The following is a 23,696-nucleotide window of genomic DNA, read 5'->3' as shown; positions in this document are numbered from 1 at the left end:
GGTGAAGGTGATTGGTCATTGGTGATTGATCTGCCTGATCGTAATCATCGTGATTATCAGTTGCATGTGTTTACAGTATCATATAAATATTAAAACATTCCTAGGAGTTTGATAAAATATACAAGATATATATATAGAGAGAGAGATAGATATATAGATACAACAGCCATGAACGTTATTTTTATAAAGAGGAAGAGATTCAAATACCCGCCCTTCCGAGGGCATTCGAATCCCAATAAACAATATATAAACAAGAAATAAATCAAATCATTGGCCAGAGCTGGACGCTGGCATGGGTTACCGGACCTTATAAGGAAGCTTCTTCCTCGCAACGCCAAGACGAACAGGACGCTTCTTGTTACTGTTTTGCTTTAGATTCTTGTACTTCTCAACGACTGTCGCTCCCCACTTGTCCCAACTGTCCGTCTCGACTTTGGCTTCGACTTCTTCTGTGGGTTCTTCGCGTTTCCCTCTTTTACCACTTCCTCCTCCTCTTCCTCCTCCTCCTCCTCCACCTCCTTTAAAGTCGCCCTTGCCAGCTTTGTAGCGATGGTAGCGTTGGAATTGTCGTTTTCGTAGTTCGTCGGTGAGCTCTCTACCCGTTCGAATGAGGTCGTCGCAGCTTAGAGATGTCCTGTGGTCACGGAAGTGGGAGATGCAGAGTAAGGAAATTGTAATTTTGTCATCTTGATCGGGGATTTTAATCACAAGAAAAGGAATTGAATTGAATAGGATATATCAAAAACAAACGTAATGGGAAATTGTTTTGTTAAATATTGCGGTGGACAATGCAGTGACCCAATACGTGCAAGATGTAATAAGGTTATCACACTAAGACTTTTTTCCTCCAGCGCTCAATTTACCGGTCGGCACTGCCTACTTCCAGAATATAATTTTAAATAAATACTGGAAGAAAGTGATCTTCCTTCAGAACATCACATTACTTCTTCCCGGAAGTTGTGGGCTGAACACAATCTCTCTCATGGATACTACAATTATAGTAAATTAGATAATCTAAACACACATATGCGATGGCGCAATGGTAGCATTCCCAGCCGCCAATGCGTTGGTCGGGTTCGAATCCCGCCCAGAGCTCCGCTGTGAGTCGTTACCCCAACACTACTGGGCGGGGAGTTGGGTGTGTGTGTGTAAGGTCACAGCATTACCACAGACCGGTCATATTTGAGCCCTGAGCTCTCTTCCGGGAGGGAAATAGCTGTCGATCACGAGTCCAACATGTGATCCAAGACTATGGTGAATCCCACACACACATACACGACTGGTGGCGCAGCTGGTAGGGTTCCCGGCTACCACTGTCGATCACGAGTCCAACACGTGATCCAAGACTATGATGAATCACACACACACACACAAACACGCACACATACACACACACACACACACAGTAATGCTGCTATACCCAATAAACCGTATATTATTGTTATTATTATCATTATCATTATTATTCCCTCCCAGCTGTCGTTTGCGGACGACACTGCGCTTGTGGCAGGGTCAGAGGAGGGATTGAGGAAGCTGGTGGCAGAGTTTGGGAGAGTATGTGATAGAAGAAAGCTAAAGATAAATGTGGGTAAAAGTAAGGTGATGAGATGTACAAGGGGTGAAAGTGGCAGTAGACTGGAAGTGAACATTAAGGGAGAGCGACTGGAGGAAGTGGATAGTTTTAGATACTTGGGTGCAAGTGTAGCAGGAAAAGGTGGAGTGAAGGTGGAGGTAGAATGTAGATTGAGAGAAGCGAGTAAATGCCTTGGTGGTTTAAAGAGTGTAATGAGGAATAGACATTTGGGAATGGATGCGAAGAGGAGACTGTATGAAGGAGTGATTGTGCCAACAGCACTGTATGGGGCAGAAACGTGGAATATAAGAGAAGAAGAGAGAAGGAGTTTGAATGTGTTTGAGATGAGGTGTCTGAGAAGTATGGTGGGGGTTACTAGGCTGGATAGAGTGAGAAATGAGGAGGTGAGGAGGAGAACAGGGGTGAAAAAGGATTTGGGAGATAGAGTTGATGAAAGAATATTAGGATGGTTTGGACACATGGAAAGAATGAGTGAAGAAAGACTAGTAAAGGAGGTATGGAAGTCAGATGTGGAGGGAGTGAACATGAGGGGACGTCCTAGGATAAGGTGGATGGATGGGGTGAAGGGGGCTTTGGGGAAGAGGGGAATGTCTGTTGAGGAAGGAAGGGAGAGGACGGAAGACAGAGGTGAGTGGAGAATGGTTGTATATGGATGATGTTGTGACTGCATGAGGAGGAATAGGCGGGGTAGTATGTGTGAGTAAATTTTGACGCAGCCCGAAGGGATTTCTCCCCGTCCTCGCCTTGTATGCAGAGGGGGACGGAGAGGGGGGGTCGCCGATTAAATGAAGCGGCCTTGCTGTGGATGTGCTGTGTCTTGCGACACTGCTTCTGACCCAGGGCGGTGGGCAGGGTGCAGGGATGGCCCATCATCCAGGAGGTGCTCAGATGAGAGGGAGGGTGGGAGGGGTGTGGAGTGTATCTAGGGATGAAATGGGTGGGAGTGTTTTTGTGCCTTTCCCTTTTTGGCTACCTCCCTTGGAAGGGGGAAAAAGCCTTGGTATATGTATGTATGTATTATTATTATTATTATTATTATTATCATTATTATTATCATCATCATTATTATCATTATTATTATTATCATTATTATTATTATTATTATCATTATTATTATTATTATCATCATTATTATTATTATTACTATCATTATTATTATTATTATTATCATTATTATTATTATTATTATTATTATTATTATTATTATTATTATTATTATTATTATTATTATTATTATTATTATTATTACTATTATTATTATTACTATTATTATTATTATTATTATAACAAACAAACAAACAAACATGACGGACAATGCCCGTAGACTATCACGTCCACCTTATTAGACGCCATTGACAGAGCCTTATGACACTAGACTTAAGAAGCGTCATCACATTCACATTCATCTATTGCAGAGTATTCATTAGTTCTGGATCACGTTGAATTAGAACAATTGTTTGTCTCCAAAATCCTTGGTTAAGCGAGTAGATCCTTTTACAATGCACCTGCACATTGGCACTGACTTACAATCAAGCTCCAGCTGCCAACGCACCTATATAGGTTTCCCGGTATAAGATGTAAAGAAATACGACCCACGCGTATGTCACTTGTTTTAATTCCCAGTGTCTGGGGCTTGGGACCATGAAGTGGCCTTTCCGCTGCGGGCTTCATGGTGGTCCTAAGTCTGTGCATATTGGGGTGACGATTCTTCATGTGATCAGAGTAGTGTTAAAACCACGCCCCTTACAAAGAGCAACCCACGGCGTGACCGTCTCTGCTACACTGACAGCTTCAGGCGGCATGCTCCGATACTGATATGATACAGCACCAAAACTAACTCGTCTGCGACAACACCACAACTAAAAACTGCGCGATTCGTTTCCGCGCTGACCTGTGTTTATGCTTTCGAACCGAAACGTTCTCGGTCGTCATTCAAAGATGTACACTTGCTAATGTCAACTGCGTAATCGTTTGTAGACAATGTAGTGACGCGCCGCTGGTCAAAACCAGACTGGCCGTCACACGACTCGAGCTAGGCCTATATACTCGCTGTAGTGGGCAAGCGTAGTTCGCAAAGACGCCTAGGCCAGCCAGCCAGCCAGCCAGCAGCCAATCAGAAACTCAGGAAAGCTCCCCGTTCACCCACCAGCCTCTTTTAACCCATTAAACTCCGATGACAAGATGTCTTGTCATTTGGTCAAATTAAACAAAAAATCATAAAACACCAAAATGTTTGATCAAACACCAGAAACATATGACGTCAGTCCTCGCTTCGCTGCGAGCGAAGCGAGGACTGACGCCATATTTTTCTGGTGTTTGATCAAACATTTTGGTGTTTTATGATTTTTTGTTTAATTTGACCAAATGACAAGACATCTTGTCATCGGAGTTTAATGGGTTAAAAGGACGGCGTCTTGTCGAGACGACCTCTTCAGACCGACTCTGTGCCAATCCACCGGGACTAAGCCAGCTGACATGTCCCACTAATAACTACGACCATCAGAAGGTTCAGAATGCCGCTGTCAAGTTCATCACGGGTTCGCGATCGAGCGGCTTCAGAACCGCTGAGTCCCTCCTACACCGAGTTCCCAACATCCGTCCACTCAACCAACACAAACACACACTTCCCACGAGACACCTAGAAAAACTGCACGACGGACACAAACATCTGATACAACACATTACACCTAGACCACACCGTACAGACTATCTGTCAGCTGCGCCCGTCCCACGTGCGGTGTGCACGATAAAACGTGTATAACCGTACTTATCAATAATGTACCCCTTCACCAGCTTTGACTGGTGATAGCAACAACAATAATAATGATAATGATATTGCATGTAGCCCATTAATTGACCGGCTATAAGTATACACGTTGGAGGCATCAAGCCTTTATGTGTAGAGTATACACAAATCCATACCGCAAACAAAACTAACACAACTACATGCACAAACAACTACATAAACTTTCTCTTCTACTGAAATCATTTACATTTCCAACTTTCTCTCCTACTACATCTTCTCAGTTGACCTACCACTAAAACTATTTCCAATTTCTCCATCTTTCCCTAAGACTAAGCCTCCTACTCATTTTCTAACTTTGTTGGATGAGGATAAGAGGAATAGACACTCCATGTAACCTCACGGTTACACATCAATCGCAGTCTCCTGCCCATACCTCCAAAGCCACGACGCCGCGTAATAAATATCCCTGATCGCCCAGTGGCAAAAGCCCTCTTTTATACACCACTATCTTTTCATTTTCTTACAGACCTTCTTCCTCTCGCACAAAAAAACGATCCCGCGCAAGCGGGTGGTCTTACCTAGCAAGTCAGAATCAGTTCTACCCCAGGACACGACATCTACAAGCAGCAGTTCTCTCAGCAAGTCGCTTTAGACGCAGTCCTCTCCAGCAAGTAACATAAGAATAAAGGAGACTGCAAGAGACCATAAGGCCTACACTAGGCAGCTCCAAATCCATCACCACCTGTCGTCCCCATCCATAAAGTTGTCTAATCGTTTTTTAAAACAACTGATAGTATCAGCGCTTACTACTACATGGTTACTAAGTTTATTCCATTCATCGACCACCCTATTAGTAAACCAATTCTTGCCTATTTCCTTCTTAAATCTAAATTTGTCCAGTTTATACCCATTACTGCGAGTCCTGCCCTGTTGTTTTATTATGATGACCTTGTTTGCATCACCCTTGTTATAGCCTTTGATCCACTTGAACACTTCTATTAGATCACCCCCGCACTCTGCGTCTTTCCAAGCGGACCTTTGCACCATCCTACGACATTTGATGAGTCCCTCACTCCGTGACCTCTGAGCCTAATAACCATTAATTAAATATTAGTGTTGTTGCGAGTCTCATTTCCCTGGCTTGACCGAACCAAACCACAACAAAAACGTTCATCCGGCATTTGATGATCTAAGCTATTAAAAATATATATATATGTACCCTTTCTGGGGAATGAGGAAGACTAGGATAATCAAAGAAACTATGCACATATATCTTTTATGTATTGTGGACGACTTAGGCCGATCTATGAAAAACAAGAGAATTGCCCGATTGAATACGGCTTAGGCCGACCTGGGGAAAAAAAACCGGTGCCTTGAAACTGACTACTTACATTGTATACTCTGTCATTACCATACGCCTTTCAAATTATTTCATTTTCATTTTGTCATTGGATGGGTTTATTTAATGTAAGATATTTGTCACGATGTACAAGGAAAGGCGCCATTTAGGCGTTAGCAAAAAAAAAAGAAAAAATTCGTGAGAAACTGATAAATTGCTGGAGATCTGGCGTACTGTCCGGAAGATGTATCAAAAATATAAACACAAATAAAAAACATTATATATATCATACACTAAAAGATATCAATGTATACTATATTTTACTGAAAATAGACACGAGATATATAGTATAGAAGACATACAGAAAATAGATAATGAATATTATATAAAGTAAACTAATGCGTTGTACAACACATTGCAGCTATCAATCAAAAGCTATATCATATCTTATTCTTTACTGTAAATCCTGAATGTTTTATAAAAACAATTTACCAAATGTGCAGGGAATTTGTCTATATATATATATACGTTACAGAAAACCGATTAAAATATGTTTTCCAGAAAAATTAGTGCATATATTGTGCAATCTATCAAAAGTGTCTCAAGGAAAATTGTGCCAAATACATTATAAACAGGTTCTATATGTCATGTAACGTATTGCGTGGATGAAGGATCTAAAATATGTACTATCAACACTGTAATTAATCTCCTTATTTGCATTTTTTTTTTCTATGAAGAAAATTCGTCAGTGTTGAAGAACCTTTCGTGTCGACTCGAATGCAAAATTGTCGTCCGAGTCGGTGAATTAGCCTTACCAAACAAAGCATTACAAATCCCATTGCAACAATCATATTTTCTCACCTATTTTCATCTATGATACCATTTCATTTCGTTCATCATCCCCACAGTACTCTTTTCATGCTGTGTGTACAGTAAGTTGTAATTGTAATAATATCCAAGACTGAAAATAACATATATGTATGAGGTCTCATACCGACATTTAAAACTCGTTTAACGAGTATAACATGCTTACATGGGAGACGAGTATGACCCACGTACTGATAGAGAACAAGTGTATTTGTATATGTATTTTAATATATATCGACATTTAGGGTACTACATAGATTATGAGGAAGGCTGTAGGTACATATGTATGTGTTTTTGTAAGTACAAGCCATACATATTTTCTGAAGTTTGTATAGGTGACAAGGCTGATGCATTGAGATGCAGGATGAATGATCCAGGGAGGGGGAGGTTGCATAGGATACACAACCAAACATATCGTACCGTATTCTTCCTGGGAAGTTATATCAAGTTAGATTTAAATAAAGCTTTGGTTAGGTGTAACTCATGTTGTGTGAGGTTTAATCTAGGTTCCTTTAGTTGTAACTCAGTTTTAACTAGGTTAGGTACGGTACCTGCACAGGAATATCGTACGTCTGGGAAGTTTGTTTAGGTACCACTGATGGTGAAGGTGATTGGTCATTGGTGATTGATCTGCCTGATCGTAATCATCGTGATTATCAGTTGCATGTGTTTACAGTATCATATAAATATTAAAACATTCCTAGGAGTTTGATAAAATATACAAGATATATATATAGAGAGAGAGATAGATATATAGATACAACAGCCATGAACGTTATTTTTATAAAGAGGAAGAGATTCAAATACCCGCCCTTCCGAGGGCATTCGAATCCGAATAAACAATATATAAACAAGAAATAAATCAAATCATTGGCCAGAGCTGGACGCTGGCATGGGTTACCGGACCTTATAAGGAAGCTTCTTCCTCGCAACGCCAAGACGAACAGGACGCTTCTTGTTACTGTTTTGCTTTAGATTCTTGTACTTCTCAACGACTGTCGCTCCCCACTTGTCCCAACTGTCCGTCTCGACTTTGGCTTCGACTTCTTCTGTGGGTTCTTCGCGTTTCCCTCTTTTACCACTTCCTCCTCCTCTTCCTCCTCCTCCTCCTCCACCTCCTTTAAAGTCGCCCTTGCCAGCTTTGTAGCGATGGTAGCGTTGGAATTGTCGTTTTCGTAGTTCGTCGGTGAGCTCTCTACCCGTTCGAATGAGGTCGTCGCAGCTTAGAGATGTCCTGTGGTCACGGAAGAGGGAGATGCAGAGTAAGGAAATTGTAATTTTGTCATCTTGATCGGGGATTTTAATCACAAGAAAATGAATTGAATTGAATAGGATATATCAAAAACAAACGTAATGGGAAATTGTTTTGTTAAATATTGCGGTGGACAATGCAGTGACCCAATACGTGCAAGATGTAATAAGGTTATCACACTAAGACTTTTTTCCTCCAGCGCTCAATTTACCGGTCGGCACTGCCTACTTCCAGAATATAATTTTAAATAAATACTGGAAGAAAGTGATCTTCCTTCAGAACATCACATTACTTCTTCCCGGAAGTTGTGGGCTGAACACAATCTCATGGATACTACAATTATAGTAAATTAGATAATCTAAACACACATATGCGATGGCGCAATGTTAGCATTCCCAGCCGCCAATGCGTTGGTCGGGTTCGAATCCCGCCCAGAGCTGCGCTGTGAGTCGTTATCCCAACACTACTGGGCGGGGAGTTGGGTGTGTGTGTGTAAGGTCACAGCATTACCACAGACCGGTCATATATGAGCCCTGAGCTCTCTTCCGGGAGGGAAATAGCTGTCGATCATGAGTCCAACATGTGATCCAAGACCATGGTGAATCCCACACACACATAAACGACTCGTGGCGCAGCTGGTAGGGTTCCCGGCTACCACTGTCGATCACGAGTCCAACACGTGATCCAAGACTATGATGAATCACACACACACACACACACACACACGCACACATACACACACACACACACAGTAATGCTGCTATACCCAATAAACCGTATATTATTATTATTATTATTATTATTATTATTATTATTATTATCATTATTATTATTATTATTATTGTTGTTGTTGTTGTTGTTGTTGTTGTTATTACTATTATTAATATTATAACAAACAAACATGGCGGACAATGCCCGTAGACTCTCACGTCCACCTTATTAGACGCCATTGACAGAGCCTTATGACACTAGACTTAAGAAGCGTCATCACATTGGGCTTTCACGGGTTTCATAAACGCCGACAATTGAGATGTTCGTTTGAGTGAAAACGACTTCGGTTACAATATCTTATGATTCAAGTCTCCAAATATAATATCCCCGTCATATACATAGCAAAGTTGATTGATGAACTGAGAGATTGTGAGCCTAGACGGATGTTAGACATACTGTCGACATGTTCTTAGAGAATCCTAGATTTCTGTAAGGAAAGTCTTATTCCAGTTATTCAAATGGAGGTTGGAGGTAGATGTAGTTTTGTGTTCAAATGCAGTTAGAGAACTTAAACTAAGTTAAAGTCGAGTTTAATTTATAAAGATTGTCCCACAAGTGTAGGTCAAGGTGCCAGCGAAGCGAGGATTGACGTCATATTTTTCTGGTGTTTGATCAAACATTTTGGTGTTTTATGATTTTTTGTTTAATTTGACCAAATGACAAGACATCTTGTCATCGGAGTTTAATGGGTTAAAAGGACGGCGTCTTGTCGAGACGACCTCTTCAGACCGACTCTGTGCCAATCCACCGGGACTAAGCCAGCTGACATGTCCCACTAATAACTACGACCATCAGAAGGTTCAGAATGCCGCTGTCAAGTTCATCACGGGTTCGCGATCGAGCGGCTTCAGAACCGTTGAGTCCCTCCTACACCGAGTTCCCAACCAACCAACACAAACACAAACTTCACACGAGACACCTAGAAAAACTGCACGACGGACACAAACATCTAATACAACACATTACACCTTGACCACACCGTACAGACTATCTGTCAGCTACGCCCGTCCCACGTGCGGTGTACACGATAAGACGTGTATAACCGTACTTATCAAAAATGTACCCCTTCACCAGCTTTGACTGGTGATAGCAACAACAATAATAATGATAATGATATTGCATGTAGCCCATTAATTGACAGGCTATAAGTATACACGTTGGAGGCATCAAGCCTTTATGTGTAGAGTATACACAAATCCATACCGCAAACAAAACTAACACAACTACATGCACAAACAACTACATTAACTTTCTCTTCTACTGAAATCATTTACATTTCCAACTTTCCTACTACATCTTCTCAGTTGACCTACCACTAAAATTATTTCCAATTTCTCCATCTTTCCCTAAGACTAAGCCTCCTACTCATTTTCTAACTTTGTTGGATGAGGATAAGAGGAATAAACACTCCATGTAACCTCACGGTTACACATCATTCGCAGTCTCCTGCCCATACCTCCAAAGCCACGACGCCGCGTAATAAATATCCCTGATCGCCCGGTGGCAAAAGCCCTCTTTTATACACTACTACTACTATCATCTTTTCATTTTCTTACAGACCTTCTTCCTATCGCACAAAAAAACGATCCCGCGCAAGCGGGTGGTCTTACCTAGCAAGTAAAAAAATATTAATCACTTTGATAAGACCAAGATTGGAATATTCAGCAACGATGTGGTCACCAAATACAAAAAAAAAATGTATAACAAAACTTGAAAGAATACAAAGAACAATTACAAAATTGGCACCAACACTCTCAAAACTATCATATGAAGAGAGACTAGCAAAACTTGAGCTACAGACACTAGAGTAAAGAAGAGAGAGAGGAGATTTGATAACTATTTACAGAATCATGAAAGGCATAGAAATTATTGATAGGGAGGATCTAATAAAATGGGATGAAAGAAATACAAGAGGACATGGAAAGAAAATCAAGAAAGACAGCTACAGAAGAGATCTGAAAAAGAATAGCTTTCCTCACAGAGTAATAGACATTTGGAACAAGTTAGATGAGAAAGTAGTGTGTGCAAAAACAATACATGAATTTAAAAATAGTTTAGATAAAATGAGATATAAAGACGGGACACCACGAGCATAGCTCCCCTTCCCGTAAAATACAACTAGGTAAATATACACACACACACACACACTGAATGGTCCCCAGTGCAGATATTAATCTATTTTCAACCACATTAACTTTTCACTTTTAATTCCATGTCATGATCGAGACTGACAATGCACTCTATGGAGAAATATGCGAAAACTTATATGCAGTGAAGCCAAGGACTCGAACCCAGCTCAGATGTACCAAAGTGAACAGTGACTAACCCCTGTGCCATACTACCATTGCACATACTACTGTTGCACCATCATAGCGGGGATAGGTTGAGCGTAAGATTCGTGTATATGTATGTAACTCGAGCATGCAAATATAAGAAATTGTGCTCAACTTTTCTCTCTCTTGATGGTGCAGTGGTTAGTCACTTTGGTATGTCTGAGCTGGATTGGAGTTCTTGGCTTCACTGCATATCAGTTTCTGCATATGTCTCCATTGAGCACATTGTCAGTCTCGATCGTGATGACATGGAATTAAAAGTGAAACGTTAATGTTGTTGAAAATTTATATATATATATATAAATATATATGTATGTATGTATGTATGCAGTATCCACATGTGCTTAACCTACCCTTGTAAATACAGAATGCACTGAAGATGTAATATACATAAGTTCTCTGCTTTGTTAAATTCTTTTTCCAAGTGGTCTACTTTGCATAAGTGGACACATGTACCCATGTTCTTATTAGCATATATATATATATATATACACGTGTGTGTGTGTACAAACAACAAAATCGCGTACAATTATTGTCAATTACAAGAGTTGTTTCATGACTTATAGAAATGGTGATCCATTTGTAATAGGAGATATGCGAAGATTAAAATGTTGGGCAGTAGTGGGAAAAACAGTGCATTCTGTATTTACAAGGGTAGGTCAAATACATGTGGATATTGAATTTGCTTTTTGCCATTGCTAACAAGAATATGAACGTATACCATTAACACATTGTAGATGTTAATGATATTGGTCTGAAAGACATTGTATTTTGCATTAGATACAAAAATGCAGGAAGGCAGTGTTGATAGTTCTCTGAATTGATGTTTTTAATTCCTACAGGTAAAAGAAGATACACAACAATGTTGGAGTCAGCAATGAAGAGGAAAGTGGTTATGATTGGGAAGTACAAAACAAAAACAAAGCCGAAAACGAGACGTGCCAGGAGGAAACCAAAGAAAGATGCCGAGTCTGACCCCACATACTCTCCCAAGTCGTGTTTGAGGGGGAGAGCATACCGATGTAGAATCTGCGCGGCTTCCTTTTCCTCCTCGTCGAACTTGAAGGCCCACGTGCGGACCCACACTGGAGAGCGTCCCCACAAGTGCCCCCTTTGTGATTCTTCCTTTTGCCAGTCGGGGCACTTGAAGAACCACATGTACGTCCACACGGGGGAAAAGCCGCACGGATGTACGCTCTGCGATTCGTATTTCACTCGACCTGGAGGACTCAAGAAGCACATGAGGGTTCATACCGGCGAGAGGCCTTACACGTGCCCCGTTTGCAAGGGTTCCTTTTCCCAGTCGACCATTCTGAACGACCACATGAGGACACACACGGGAGACAAACCCCACCGATGCACCATTTGCGACGCCTCGTTTACTCAGGGCGGAAGTCTCAAGAAGCACACTCGGACCCACACCGGCGAGAGGCCGTATAGATGCCCTTTTTGCGTTGCGTCCTTCTCCGAGTCTGGAACTTTGGGGGCTCATGTAAGGACCCACACGGGCGAAAGGCCGTATCGGTGTACCCATTGCAAGTGTTCGTTCACGCAGTCGAGTCATCTCAGGAGACACCTGAAGACCCACACAGGAGAGAAGCCTTTCAGGTGCAGGTATTGTAAAGCTTCCTTTGCCAAGGGAGGGGGTTTGGAACGCCACATGAGGATTCATAAACGCAAGAAGCCTCATCAGTGCACAGTCTGCCAGGCCTCGTTCTCTCAGTCATGCTCCTTGAAGGGTCATATGAGGAGGATTCATGCAAGGGGGGAGACTCACAAATGTCACCTTTGTCAATCTTCTTTTTCTAGGCCTTCCGAGTTGAAGAGTCACGTGGAGACAACACACGCCGTTTTGAAGAAGACTTACGAGTGTGACCTCTGTCAGTCCTCTTTTTCTAGGTCCTATGCGTTCAAAAGTCACGTCAAGACACATGAGGCTTTAGGCAGAACTTTTGATACTTGTGATCAAAAGTTCGAGATTGAATCTCTGGGCACTTCAGTGGGTTCCAGCAGTTTTCTATCATTTCCTCAAGGACAAATCAAAGAGGAGCTAGTGGAGACTGTAGATTCTTACGACCTTGCCTTGCTTCAACAAATGCAGTTGGGGGAGATCAAAGAAGAACAGGTCCTCAAAGTCGAAGAGCACGTCCTAGATGAAGAAATGGCCGAGGAATTGTTTGACATCTAAAGCAGCGCTGCCTTTCCAAAGCAAATATTGGAAATTGTTTCAAGTTTCTTGATGTTTATTCTGCATTCAGATGTGCCTCAGCTCAGGTATGGCGAGCTAGGGAAATAGAACTTTGAGTAAGGAATAATCATGTGAATTGAAGAACATTGATCAGAGTACCCCTGGCTATGATATGGAGTGCAGGTTTATGGTCAAAGGTGTACCTGTGGAGTGCAGGTTTTGGGTGGAGGATAAGACCTTTTGTGCTGAGGCACTGCAAAGGAGCAACTCGTGCACAAGATAGGGATGAGTGCAAACACACCAGCATCATTTGTAGAATTTCAAGAGTTTATATCTTAATTGCATGGTAGCTGAAAGCAAGGTATTGTTAACGTTGTTGGATTCAGTAATGTAAAGGATATGTCTGTCAGAGAGTTGAAATTTTCATACAATGTATTTTTGACTTTTTATCTGTGATCCCGTTTGTTGATTAAAAGGAAAGATATAATGCCGCTAGTTCACTGATGATATTGTGAAGAGCATTCAATCACTCCATTGCCTTGTCATGTATTGGATTAAGTGATGTAAAGGATATGTCTATTAGAGAATTAAACATTTTTAACAGTGTATTTTGATTATTTTTATCCGTGATCCCATATTTGTTGATTATAGGGAAATATACTCCACGTGTTCAGTGATGATATTATGAAGATTTAATACATCCATTGCCCTGTTATGTTGCAAGTCCAGGGTACCCGGATAGGTGCCCAAGTCCAGTGAAGAGATCCTGTAAGAGAATAGTTTTAGTCCCCAACGTTTTGACATTGTTGTAGGAAACAACAGCATGAAACCATGTTCATCTATTGCAGAGTATAACATGAAACCATGTTCATCTGTTGCAGGGTATTCATTAGTTCTGGATCACGTTGAATTAGAAGAATTGTTTGTCTCCAAAATCCTTGGTTAAGTGAGTAGATCCTTTGACAATGCACCTGCACATTGGTACTGACTTACAATCAACCCCCAGCTGCCAACGCACCTATATAGGTTTCCAGGTATAAGATGTAAAGAAATACGACCCACGCGTATGTCACTTGTTTTAATTCTGTGTCTGGGGCTTGGGACCATGAAGTAGCCTCTCCACTCCGGGCTTCATGCTGGTCTTAAGCCCGTGCATATTGGGGTGACGATTCTTCATGTGATCAGTGTTAAAACCACGCCCCTTACAAAGAGCAACCCACGGCGTGACCGTCTCTGCTACACTGACAGCTTCAGGCGGCATGCTCCGATACTGATATGATACAGCACCAAAACTAACTCGTCTGCGACAATACCACAACTAAAAACTGCGCGATTCGTTTCCGAGCTGACCTGTGTTTATGCTTTCGAACCGAAACGTTCTCGGTCGTCATTCAAAGATGTACACTTGCTAATGTCAACTGCGTAATCGTTTGTAGACAATGTAGTGACGCGCCGATGGTCAAAACCAGACTGGCCGTCACACGACTCGAGCTAGGCCTATATACTCGCTGTAATTGGCAAGCGTAGTTTGCAAAGACGCCTAGGCCAGCCAGCAGCCAATCAGAAACTCAGGAAAGCTCCCCGTTGACCCACCAGCCTCTTTTAAAAGGACGGCGTCTTGTCAAGACGACCTCGTCAGACCGACATGTCCCACTAATAACTACGACCATCAGAAGGTTCAGCTGACATGTCCCACTAATAACTACGACCATCAGAAGGTTCAGAATGCCGCTGTCAAGTTCATCACGGGTTCGCGATCGAGCGACTTCAGAACCGCTGAGTCCTTCCTACACCGAGTTTCCACCATACGTCCACTCAACCAACACAAACACAAACTTCACACGAGACACCTAGAAAAACTGCACGACGGACACAAACACCTGATACAACACATTACACCTTGACCACACCGTACAGACTATCTGTCAGCTACGCCCGTCCCACGTGCGGTGTACACGATAAGACGTGTATAACCGTACTTATCAAAAATGTACCCCTTCACCAGCTTTGACTGGTGATAGCAACAACAATAATAATGATATTGCATGTAGCCCATTAATTGACCGGCTATAAGTATACACGTTGGAGGCATCAAGCCTTTATGTGTAGAGTATACACAAATCCATACCGCAAACAAAACTAACACAACTACATGCACAAACAACTACATAAACTTTCTCTTCTACTGAAATCATTTACATTTCCAACTTTCTCTCCTACTACATCTTCTCAGTTGACCTACCACTAAAATCATTTCCAACTTCTCCATCTTTCCCTAAGACTAAGCCTCCTACTCATTTTCTAACTTTGTTGGATGAGGATAAGAGGAATAGACACTCCATGTAACCTCACGGTTACACATCATTCGCAGTCTCCTGCCCATACCTCCAAAGCCACGACGCCGCGTAATAAATATCCCTGATCGCCCGGTGGCAAAAGCCCTCTTTTATACACTACTATCTTTTCATTTTCTTACAGACCTTCTTCCTCTCGCACAAAAAAACGATCCCGCGCAAGCGGGTGGTCTTACCTAGCAAGTCAGAATCAGTTCTACCCCAGGACACGACATCTACAAGCAGCAGTTCTCTCAGCAAGTCGCTTTAGACGCAGTCCTCTCCAGCAAGTAATATAAGAATAAAGGAGACTACAAAGAGACCATAAGGCCTACACTAGGCAGCTCCAAATCCATCACCACCTGTCGTCCCCATCCATAAAGTTGTCTAATCGTTTTTTAAAACAACTGATAGTATCAGCGCTTACTACTACATGGTTACTAAGTTTATTCCATTCATCGACCACCCTATTAGTAAACCAATTCTTCCCTATTTCCTTCTTAAATCTAAATTTGTCCAGTTTATACCCATTACTGCGAGTGCTGCCCTGTTGTTTTATTATGATGACCTTGTTTGCATCACCCTTGTTATAGCCTTTGATCCACTTGAACACTTCTATTAGATCACCCCCGCACTCTGCGTCTTTCCAAGCGGACCTTTGCACCAGCCCACGACATTTGATGAGTCCCTCACTCCGTGATCTCTGAGCCTAATAACCATTAATTAAATCTTAGTGTTGTTGCGAGTCTCATTTCCCTGGCTTGACCGAACCAAACCACAACAAAAACGTTCATCCGGCATTTGATGATCTAAGCTATTAAAAAAAAAATATATATGTACCCTTTCTGGGGAATGAGGAAGACTAGGATAATCAAAGAAACTATGCACATATATCTTTTATGTATTGTGGACGACTTAGGCCGATCTATGAAAAACAAGAGAATTGCCCGATTGAATACGGCTTAGGCCGACCTGGGGAAAAAAAACCGGTGCCTTGAAACTGACTACTTACATTGTATACTCTGTCATTACCATACGCCTTTCAAATTATTTCATTTTCATTTTGTCATTGGATGGGTTTATTTAATGTAAGATATTTGTCACGATGTACAAGGAAAGGCGCCATTTAGGCGTTAGCAAAAAAAAAAAAGAAAAAATTCGTGAGAAAATGATAAATTGCTGGAGATCTGGCGTACTGTCCGGAAGATGTATCAAAAATATAAACACAAATAAAAAACATTATATATATCATACACTAAAAGATATCAATGTATACTATATTTTACTGAAAATAGACACGAGATATATAGTATAGAAGACATACAGAAAATAGATAATGAATATTATATAAAGTAAACTAATGCGTTGTACAACACATTGCAGCTATCAATCAAAAGCTATATCATATCTTATTCTTTACTGTAAATCCTGAATGTTTTATAAAAACAATTTACCAAATGTGCAGGGAATTTGTCTATATATATATATACGTTACAGAAAACCGATTAAAATATGTTTTCCAGAAAAATTAGTGCATATATTGTGCAATCTATCAAAAGTGTCTCAAGGAAAATTGTGCCAAATACATTATAAACAGGTTCTATATGTCATGTAACGTATTGCGTGGATGAAGGATCTAAAATATGTACTATCAACACTGTAATTAATCTCCTTATTTGCATTTTTTTTTCTCTCTTTAGAAAATTCGTCAATGTGTTGAAGAACCTTTCGTGTCGACTCGAATGCAAAATTGTCGTCCGAGTCGGTGAATTAGCCTTACCAAACAAAGCAATACAAATCCCATTGCAACAATCATATTTTCTCACCTATTTTCATCTATGATACCATTTCATTTCGTTCATCATCCCCACAGTACTCTTTTCATGCTGTGTGTACAGTAAGTTGTAATTGTAATAATATCCAAGACTGAAAATAACATATATGTATGAGGTCTCATACCGACATTTAAAACTCGTTTAACGAGTATAACATGCTTACATGGGAGACGAGTATGACCCACGTACTGATAGAGAACAAGTGTATTTGTATATGTATTTTAATATATATCGACATTTAGGGTACTACATAGATTATGAGGAAGGCTGTAGGTACATATGTATGTGTTTTTGTAAGTACAAGCCATACATATTTTCTGAAGTTTGTATAGGTGACAAGGCTGATGCATTGAGATGCAGGATGAATGATCCAGGGAGGGGGAGGTTGCATAGGATACACAACCAAACATATCGTACCGTATTCTTCCTGGGAAGTTATATCAAGTTAGATTTAAATAAAGCTTTGGTTAGGTGTAACTCATGTTGTGTGAGGTTTAATCTAGGTTCCTTTAGTTGTAACTCAGTTTTAACTAGGTTAGGTACGGTACCTGCACAGGAATATCGTACGTCTGGGAAGTTTGTTTAGGTACCACTGATGGTGAAGGTGATTGGTCATTGGTGATTGATCTGCCTGATCGTAATCATCGTGATTATCAGTTGCATGTGTTTACAGTATCATATAAATATTAAAACATTCCTAGGAGTTTGATAAAATATACAAGATATATATATAGAGAGAGAGATAGATATATAGATACAACAGCCATGAACGTTATTTTTATAAAGAGGAAGAGATTCAAATACCCGCCCTTCCGAGGGCATTCGAATCCGAATAAACAATATATAAACAAGAAATAAATCAAATCATTGGCCAGAGCTGGACGCTGGCATGGGTTACCGGACCTTATAAGGAAGCTTCTTCCTCGCAACGCCAAGACGAACAGGACGCTTCTTGTTACTGTTTTGCTTTAGATTCTTGTACTTCTCAACGACTGTCGCTCCCCACTTGTCCCAACTGTCCGTCTCGACTTTGGCTTCGACTTCTTCTGTGGGTTCTTCGCGTTTCCCTCTTTTACCACTTCCTCCTCCTCTTCCTCCTCCTCCTCCTCCACCTCCTTTAAAGTCGCCCTTGCCAGCTTTGTAGCGATGGTAGCGTTGGAATTGTCGTTTTCGTAGTTCGTCGGTGAGCTCTCTACCCGTTCGAATGAGGTCGTCGCAGCTTAGAGATGTCCTGTGGTCACGGAAGTGGGAGATGCAGAGTAAGGAAATTGTAATTTTGTCATCTTGATCGGGGATTTTAATCACAAGAAAAGGAATTGAATTGAATAGGATATATCAAAAACAAACGTAATGGGAAATTGTTTTGTTAAATATTGCGGTGGACAATGCAGTGACCCAATACGTGCAAGATGTAATAAGGTTATCACACTAAGACATTTTTCCTCCAGCGCTCAATTTACCGGTCGGCACTGCCTACTTCCAGAATATAATTTTAAATAAATACTGGAAGAAAGTGACCTTCCTTCAGAACATCACATTACTTCTTCCCGGAAGTTGTGGGCTGAACACAATCTCTCTCATGGATACTACAATTATAGTAAATTAGATAATCTAAACACACATATGCGATGGCGCAATGGTAGCATTCCCAGCCGCCAATGCGTTGGTCGGGTTCGAATCCCGCCCAGAGCTCCGCTGTGAGTCGTTACCCCAACACTACTGGGCGGGGAGTTGGGTGTGTGTGTGTGTGTAAGGTCACAGCATTACCACAGACCGGTCATATTTGAGCCCTGAGCTCTCTTCCGGGAGGGAAATAGCTGTCGATCACGAGTCCAACATGTGATCCAAGACTATGGTGAATCCCACACACACATACACGACTGGTGGCGCAGCTGGTAGGGTTCCCGGCTACCACTGTCGATCACGAGTCCAACACGTGATCCAAGACTATGATGAATCACACACACACACACAAACACGCACACATACACACACACACACACACAGTAATGCTGCTATACCCAATAAACCGTATATTATTATTATTATTATAATTATTATTATTATTCCCTCCCAGCTGTTGTTTGCGGACGACACTGCGCTTGTGGCAGGGTCAGAGGAGGGATTGAGGAAGCTGGTGGCAGAGTTTGGGAGAGTATGTGATAGAAGAAAGCTAAAGATAAATGTGGGTAAAAGTAAGGTGATGAGATGTACAAGGGGTGAAAGTGGCAGTAGACTGGAAGTGAACATTAAGGGAGAGCGACTGGAGGAAGTGGATAGTTTTAGATACTTGGGTGCAAGTGTAGCAGGAAAAGGTGGAGTGAAGGTGGAGGTAGAATGTAGATTGAGAGAAGCGAGTAAATGCCTTGGTGGTTTAAAGAGTGTAATGAGGAATAGACATTTGGGAATGGATGCGAAGAGGAGACTGTATGAAGGAGTGATTGTGCCAACAGCACTGTATGGGGCAGAAACGTGGAATATAAGAGAAGAAGAGAGAAGGAGTTTGAATGTGTTTGAGATGAGGTGTCTGAGAAGTATGGTGGGGGTTACTAGGCTGGATAGAGTGAGAAATGAGGAGGTGAGGAGGAGAACAGGGGTGAAAGAGGATTTGGGAGATAGGGTTGATGAAAGAATATTAGGATGGTTTGGACACATGGAAAGAATGAGTGAAGAAAGACTAGTAAAGGAGGTATGGAAGTCAGATGTGGAGGGAGTGAACATGAGGGGACGTCCTAGGATAAGGTGGATGGATGGGGTGAAGGGGGCTTTGGGGAAGAGGGGAATGTCTGTTGAGGAAGGAAGGGAGAGGACGGAAGACAGAGGTGAGTGGAGAATGGTTGTATATGGATGATGTTGTGACTGCATGAGGAGGAATAGGCGGGGGGGGGGGGTAGTATGTGTGAGTAAATTTTGACGCAGCCCGAAGGGATTTCTCCCCGTCCTCGCCTTGTATGCAGAGGGGGACGGAGAGGGGGGGTCGCCGATTAAATGAAGCGGCCTTGCTGTGGATGTGCTGTGTCTTGCGACACTGCTTCTGACCCAGGGCGGTGGGCAGGGTGCAGGGATGGCCCATCATCCAGGAGGTGCTCAGATGAGAGGGAGGGTGGGAGGGGTGTGGAGTGTATCTAGGGATGAAATGGGTGGGAGTGTTTTTGTGCCTTTCCCTTTTTGGCTACCTCCCTTGGAAGGGGGAAAAAGCCTTGGTATATGTATGTATGTATTATTATTATTATTATCATTATTATTATCATCATCATTATTATCATTATTATTATTATCATTATTATTATTATTATTATTATCATTATTATTATTATTATCATCATTATTATTATTATTACTATCATTATTATTATTATTATTATCATTATTATTATCATTATTATTATAATTATTATAATTATTATAATTATTATTATTATTATTATTATTATTATTATTATTATTATTATCATTATTATTATTATTATTATTATTATTATTATTATTATTATTACTATTATTATTATTATTATTATAACAAACAAACAAACAAACATGGCGGACAATGCCCGTAGACTCTCACGTCCACCTTATTAGACGCCATTGACAGAGCCTTATGACACTAGACTTAAGAAGCGTCATCACATTGGGCTTTCACGGGTTTCATAAACGCCGACAATTGAGATGTTCGTTTGAGTGAAAACGACTTCGGTTACAATATCTTATGATTCAAGTCTCCATATATAATATCCCCGTCATATACATAGCAAAGTTGATTGATGAACTGAGAGATTGTGAGCCTAGACGGATGTTAGACATACTGTCTACATGTTCTTTGAGAATTCTAGATTTCTGTAAGCAAAGTCTTATTCCAGTTATTCAAATGGAGGTTGGAGGTAGATGTAGTTTTGTGTTCAAATGCAGTTAGAGAACTTAAACTAAGTTAAAGTCGAGTTTAATTGATGAAGATTGTCCCACAAGTGTAGTTCAAGGTGAAGCGAATTCGGTTAAGTAAACACACACACACACACACACACACACACACTCACACTATCAACTTAACCCATTAAACTCCGATGACAAGATTCCTTGTCATTTGGTCAAATAAAAACAAAAAATCATAAAACACCAAAATGTTTGCTCAAACACCAGAAAAATATGACGTCAGTCCTCGCTTCGCTGCGAGCGAAGCGAGGACTGACGTCATATTTTTCTGGTGTTTGAGCAAACATTTTGGTGTTTTATGATTTTTTGTTTTATTTGACCAAATGACAAGGAATCTTGTCATCGGAGTTTAATGGGTTAAAATAATAAGCGAAACCCTGATCCGTTCAAGACTTGAATATGCGTCGATGGTATGGTCCCCAGACAGAATGAAGGACATAAGCAAGATAGAAAGAATACAAAGGACATACATGCTCCTCCTTTGTAATCCTTTGTGAAAGACAGCAACCAAACCTGTTCCCCATCCTAGTAGATTAACCACGCGAGGAGAGACCAAAAACACTGGGTTTCCCAACGTTGAAGGATCGAAGAGAAAGAGGAGATAGGGTGACAGTATTCAGGTCAATAATGGGGATAGATTGCATTACAAGAAGGGATCTCTTGATTAAAGATGAGAGGGATTTAAGAGGTCATTGAAGTAAATCAAGAAAGTCCATATGTCTAAAGGATGTGAAAAAATAGTTTCTCCATACAAATGCAAAAATACTTGAATTAGCTTATAAGGTGATGTAGCCCAGGCTGAGACAATACATTAATTCAAATCTAAGTATGATAATTGGGAAATAAGAAATATGTGGGCCTAGTTGGAACTGTACTTGTATGATACTTTGAAGAGTAGGAGACGGGACCCCACGTGCATTGCTCTATTGTTGTATAGTTAGTTCTTTAATAGACGCGAATTTAGATTAACGCGACTGATTATGTATGTGTTTCTTTTTTAATTATGCGTTTTTTCCACCCCCATTAAACAAAATTTAATTTACGCGATACCTATATATCGCGAATTATATTTACGCGATTTTTTTGTTTACGCAATGCCTCACGGTCTCTACATATCGTGTAAATTGAGAACTACCTAATTAGGTCAATGACATTGGGTGAAGGGCTCATCACATTGGGCTATTTTTCCTCCGACTTCCTACCTCCATTTGAATAACTGAAATAAGACTTCGTTTACATAAACCTAGACTTCTCTAAGAACATGTCGACAGTATGTCTAACTTCCGTCTAGGTTCACAATCTCTTAGCTCATCAATCAGCTTTGCTCTATATATGACGAGGATATTATATTTGAAGACTTGAAAAATGAAATATTGCAACCGAAGTCGTTTTCACTCAAACGAACATCTCAGTTGTCGGCGTTGGTGAAGCCCGTGGAAGCCCAGTGTGATAAGGCCTTAAACGGACTTAACGTTCCGGACGTGACGCACCTGGTAGTGTTCCCAGAGATTAGGTACCGGATGACACCCCGGGAGCGCGGAGTGTCCAGTCTTCGCTTCTCCTCGCTAATGCTCGTGACGCCGCATTCCTCTCTAAGCTGTAAACAGAAGAACATAAGAACGGTGGACACTGCGAGAGATAACAAGACCTACAGTAGGCCACACCGCATTCCTGGCGAAGCTGTGAACAGAAGAACATAAGAATGGTGGAGACTGCGAGAGATAACAAGACCCACAGTAGGCCACACCGCATTCCTCGCGAAGCTGTGAACAGAAGAACATAAGAATGGTGGAGACTGCGAGAGATAACAAGACCTACAGTAGGCCACACCGCATTCCTCTCTAAGCTGTAAACAGAAGAACATAAGAATGGTGGACACTGCGAGAGATAACAAGGCCTACATTAGGCCACACCGCACTCCTCGCGAAGCTGTAAACAGAAGAACATAAGAATGATGGAGACTGCGAGAGATCACAAGACCAAGTCAGTTCCATGTGTGTGTGTGTGTGTGTGTGTGTGTGTGTGTGTGTAAATAATAATAAAGGATAATAATCGGTCTGGTACAAAGGTTCTCAAAAAAAAAAAAAAAAAAAAAAAAAGCCAGCTAAAAACAAGTCATGAAAATCTCTGGTGAATCCTCGCGGGCGCCATGATGGAGATCTAAGAGTGACATTGCTCGCGAGCTACAGTTTGAAGACCACTGGTTTATTGAGCTCACAGTGTATGGATGAATAGACACAGTTTATCCACCTGATTCAGATCTGTCTTGCCCGGAGTGTGGAAGGATGTGCGGTCAAGAATTGGGTTCCACAATCACCTCCGCGGCCGTCAGCGCCAAAGACCTTAGCACCAACATCCAGCTTCACTAGAAATCATCACACTTCACCGGAGCACTTTCGTCGTTGGTTACCGACGGTCCGCCATAAACGATAAATATTACATTTTCTCAGGGTTCTAGGCTACCCTGTGTCCCCATGCTGTGTATTGATGATAAGTAGGGCGTTTGTAACG

General features: G+C 41.2%; 2 protein-coding genes across 2 annotated transcripts in view; one reads left to right on the top strand and one right to left on the bottom strand.

Moving 5' to 3' along the window:
- The first annotated feature begins 11,621 nt into the window (after positions 1-11,621).
- On the top strand, positions 11,622-13,698 carry LOC143030608 (uncharacterized). The gene has a single exon (XM_076193773.1). The coding sequence runs from the start codon at positions 11,726-11,728 to the stop codon at positions 13,088-13,090; it is 1,365 nt and encodes a 454-aa protein (XP_076049888.1). The 5' UTR covers positions 11,622-11,725; the 3' UTR covers positions 13,091-13,698.
- A 2,614-nt stretch (positions 13,699-16,312) lies between these two features.
- The window catches only part of LOC143031131 (galactosylceramide sulfotransferase-like), a 26,357-nt gene continuing 18,973 nt past the window's right edge, over positions 16,313-23,696 (bottom strand). Inside the window, exons 7-8 of the mRNA XM_076194613.1 lie at positions 22,676-22,782; positions 16,313-18,489 (exon numbers count right to left, since the gene is read on the bottom strand). Of these exons, the coding sequence (XP_076050728.1) occupies positions 18,153-18,489; positions 22,676-22,782 (444 nt within the window). The 3' untranslated portion in view covers positions 16,313-18,152. The remainder of the gene's footprint in view (positions 18,490-22,675; positions 22,783-23,696) is intronic.

Source organism: Oratosquilla oratoria, chromosome 12, assembly GCF_046742065.1.
Source record: "Oratosquilla oratoria isolate Oo_2021 chromosome 12, ASM4674206v1, whole genome shotgun sequence".
In the NCBI taxonomy this organism is placed as follows: domain Eukaryota; kingdom Metazoa; phylum Arthropoda; class Malacostraca; order Stomatopoda; family Squillidae; genus Oratosquilla; species Oratosquilla oratoria.
Note: the sequence above shows the minus strand (reverse complement) of the source record. Positions and strands in the feature narration are given on the sequence as shown.